This window comes from Contarinia nasturtii, unplaced genomic scaffold (assembly GCF_009176525.2).
Source record: "Contarinia nasturtii isolate CC-2019 unplaced genomic scaffold, AAFC_CNas_1.1 Cnas_scaffold_1178, whole genome shotgun sequence".
Taxonomy (NCBI): domain Eukaryota; kingdom Metazoa; phylum Arthropoda; class Insecta; order Diptera; family Cecidomyiidae; genus Contarinia; species Contarinia nasturtii.
In genome coordinates this window covers 5,070-6,833 of record NW_022198522.1, presented here as the reverse complement: position 1 = coordinate 6,833, position 1,764 = coordinate 5,070, and the positions used below count along the sequence as shown (strand labels likewise).

At 33.6% G+C, this 1,764-nt stretch overlaps 1 protein-coding gene across 1 annotated transcript; it reads right to left on the bottom strand.

The window, feature by feature from the left end:
- Window positions 1-36: 36 nt before the first annotated feature.
- LOC116344705 (putative odorant receptor 92a) lies at window positions 37-753 on the bottom strand. Its single transcript, XM_031773378.1, has 3 exons — window positions 605-753; window positions 441-540; window positions 37-379 (listed from the first exon to the last, which is right to left on the bottom strand). Exons 1-3 carry the CDS (start codon window positions 652-654, stop codon window positions 59-61), a joined length of 471 nt encoding a protein of 156 aa, XP_031629238.1. The 5' UTR covers window positions 655-753; the 3' UTR covers window positions 37-58.
- Between the last annotated feature and the right edge of the window lie 1,011 nt (window positions 754-1,764).

The window sequence follows — 1,764 nt, the reverse complement described above, 5'->3', positions numbered from 1 at the left end:
AAAAGAGAATTATAATTGTGCCTCGTGGTGCCCTGTGTGTAGGATAAATTTAAACTAATTAATTATGAGATAGACTGCGAAATAATATATAGTATGAGCAGCTTGTTTTGCACAATTTTCCAAAAACTTCCAATGTACAATAAATAATATTTAAGCCATCAAAATGAATTGGCTCCTGTGAACGTGCGATGATTAAAATCAAGTACTTCTGAAGTACAGACGGATATTCGAACCAATTTGCATCATATGCTGAAAATCCAATTAACGAAATTCGGTTGATAACGTGGGTTCCATAATAGCAGAACAAAATTGGCCATAGCATTGAAGTGCCCATACAGATAATATGATAAATGATCAATACAATGTCAGCACTTGATGTCTGGAAAGAAGATAGAAATTTCGTTGAAACTTTGCACTTTTTATCAAAAAAAAATGCTCACGTGTTCTGCATTGTAAAGCGCCAGAGCAAAAAAGATGACATTGGCAGGAAGAAGCCAAAATATGACTCCACTGTTCAAGTCAGCGACCATATTAAAAATTCTGAAAGAAAAATTAACAGCAATAAATGATTCAGTTTTCGAGCTTAAGAAATTGAACAACTTACTCATACATTTTTGTGTGAATATTTACAGTTTGCGCAACATTGTCTTTCATTTTACCATACTTTTGTTGATATTTTGCGGAATTTTTTTCATTATTGAGCTGTTTTACTTCTTCATTCAATGAATAAGTTAGAAAATCAAAATGATCACAAATACCGCCGAGATAGAAGCAGCAACAGACGAAGTACGTTGAAATCGTAATCATGATTATAGAATAAGTCACACCAATACTGGTGTCAACAATCCAGGCCATATACCATCCGTGAATTGTGTCTCTATCAATTGGTAGACTGAAGAAGTACAACAATTTCCAAGTTGATGTATCCCGATTTCCGTTTGCATTGCAAACAATGGAGTAGATGAGAGTACCCACGAACATCAATTTCAATGGATAGCAGCCAATGATTTTGGTATACTTTCGACACTTTTGCTCAACTTGCCAATATATATTGAACACTTCCTTTCGATCTAAGTGAAAACAAGAGAAAGACACCATCGCATGATTTGCATTAAAAAATTGATAAAAGGAAATGTTTCGTACCCTTGTCGACGAGCTCTTGTAGTACAAGATGTAATTTTTTTACTTTTTTCATGTTGATTCCGATGCATATAAACATACCCGCCACTTGTATGCCAGCACACGCAACTAAAAAGGACTCCGTGATCATTTCGAAGTTATGTATGTGTACATACATGTACACGACACTTGAAATGATTGTAAACGATATTACATTGAACAGAATGTAGAGAGCAACAAATGATCTGTAGAATTCATTGGTCGGTTCGTTCAAGTGCTTCGAATGAATTCCCAACCAACCCATTGAGATCTGATTGTATTTGAGTACTTCGAATTTTTCCATTTTCACAATTTTTATTATGAGTTTTTTTTGGATTTTTATTTTAATGTGGTAGTTCTCTTTGAATGTTAACACGTTATTGGCTTTAATTTCAATTATCCTCTATTAGAAAAGGAATGAACAACGAATAAAAAATTACAAACTGTGCAGTTTTATTTGAAAAGTAGCGACAATGTTACTGCTCGTATTCAAATGCATGTTGGTGTTTTCATCGCTTATATACCATTAGTTTCATGGCAAACATTGCTTATTTTTAGAAGGTAATAATTAGTTATTCAAATTTGACTGTGAGTTTGAATTCCGAA

What these genes read in the sequence shown, in the direction of transcription:
- LOC116344705 (XM_031773378.1), bottom strand. Translation starts at nt 654, where the DNA reads ATGAAAGACAATGTTGCGCAAACTGTAAATATTCACACAAAAATGTAT. An exon ending in ATTCACACAAAAATGTATGA is followed by an intron (nt 541 to 604) that starts GTAAGTTGTTCA and finishes TTTTTCTTTCAG; the next exon opens with AATTTTTAATATGGTCGCTG. An exon ending in CGCTTTACAATGCAGAACAC is followed by an intron (nt 380 to 440) that starts GTGAGCATTTTT and finishes TCTTCTTTCCAG; the next exon opens with ACATCAAGTGCTGACATTGT.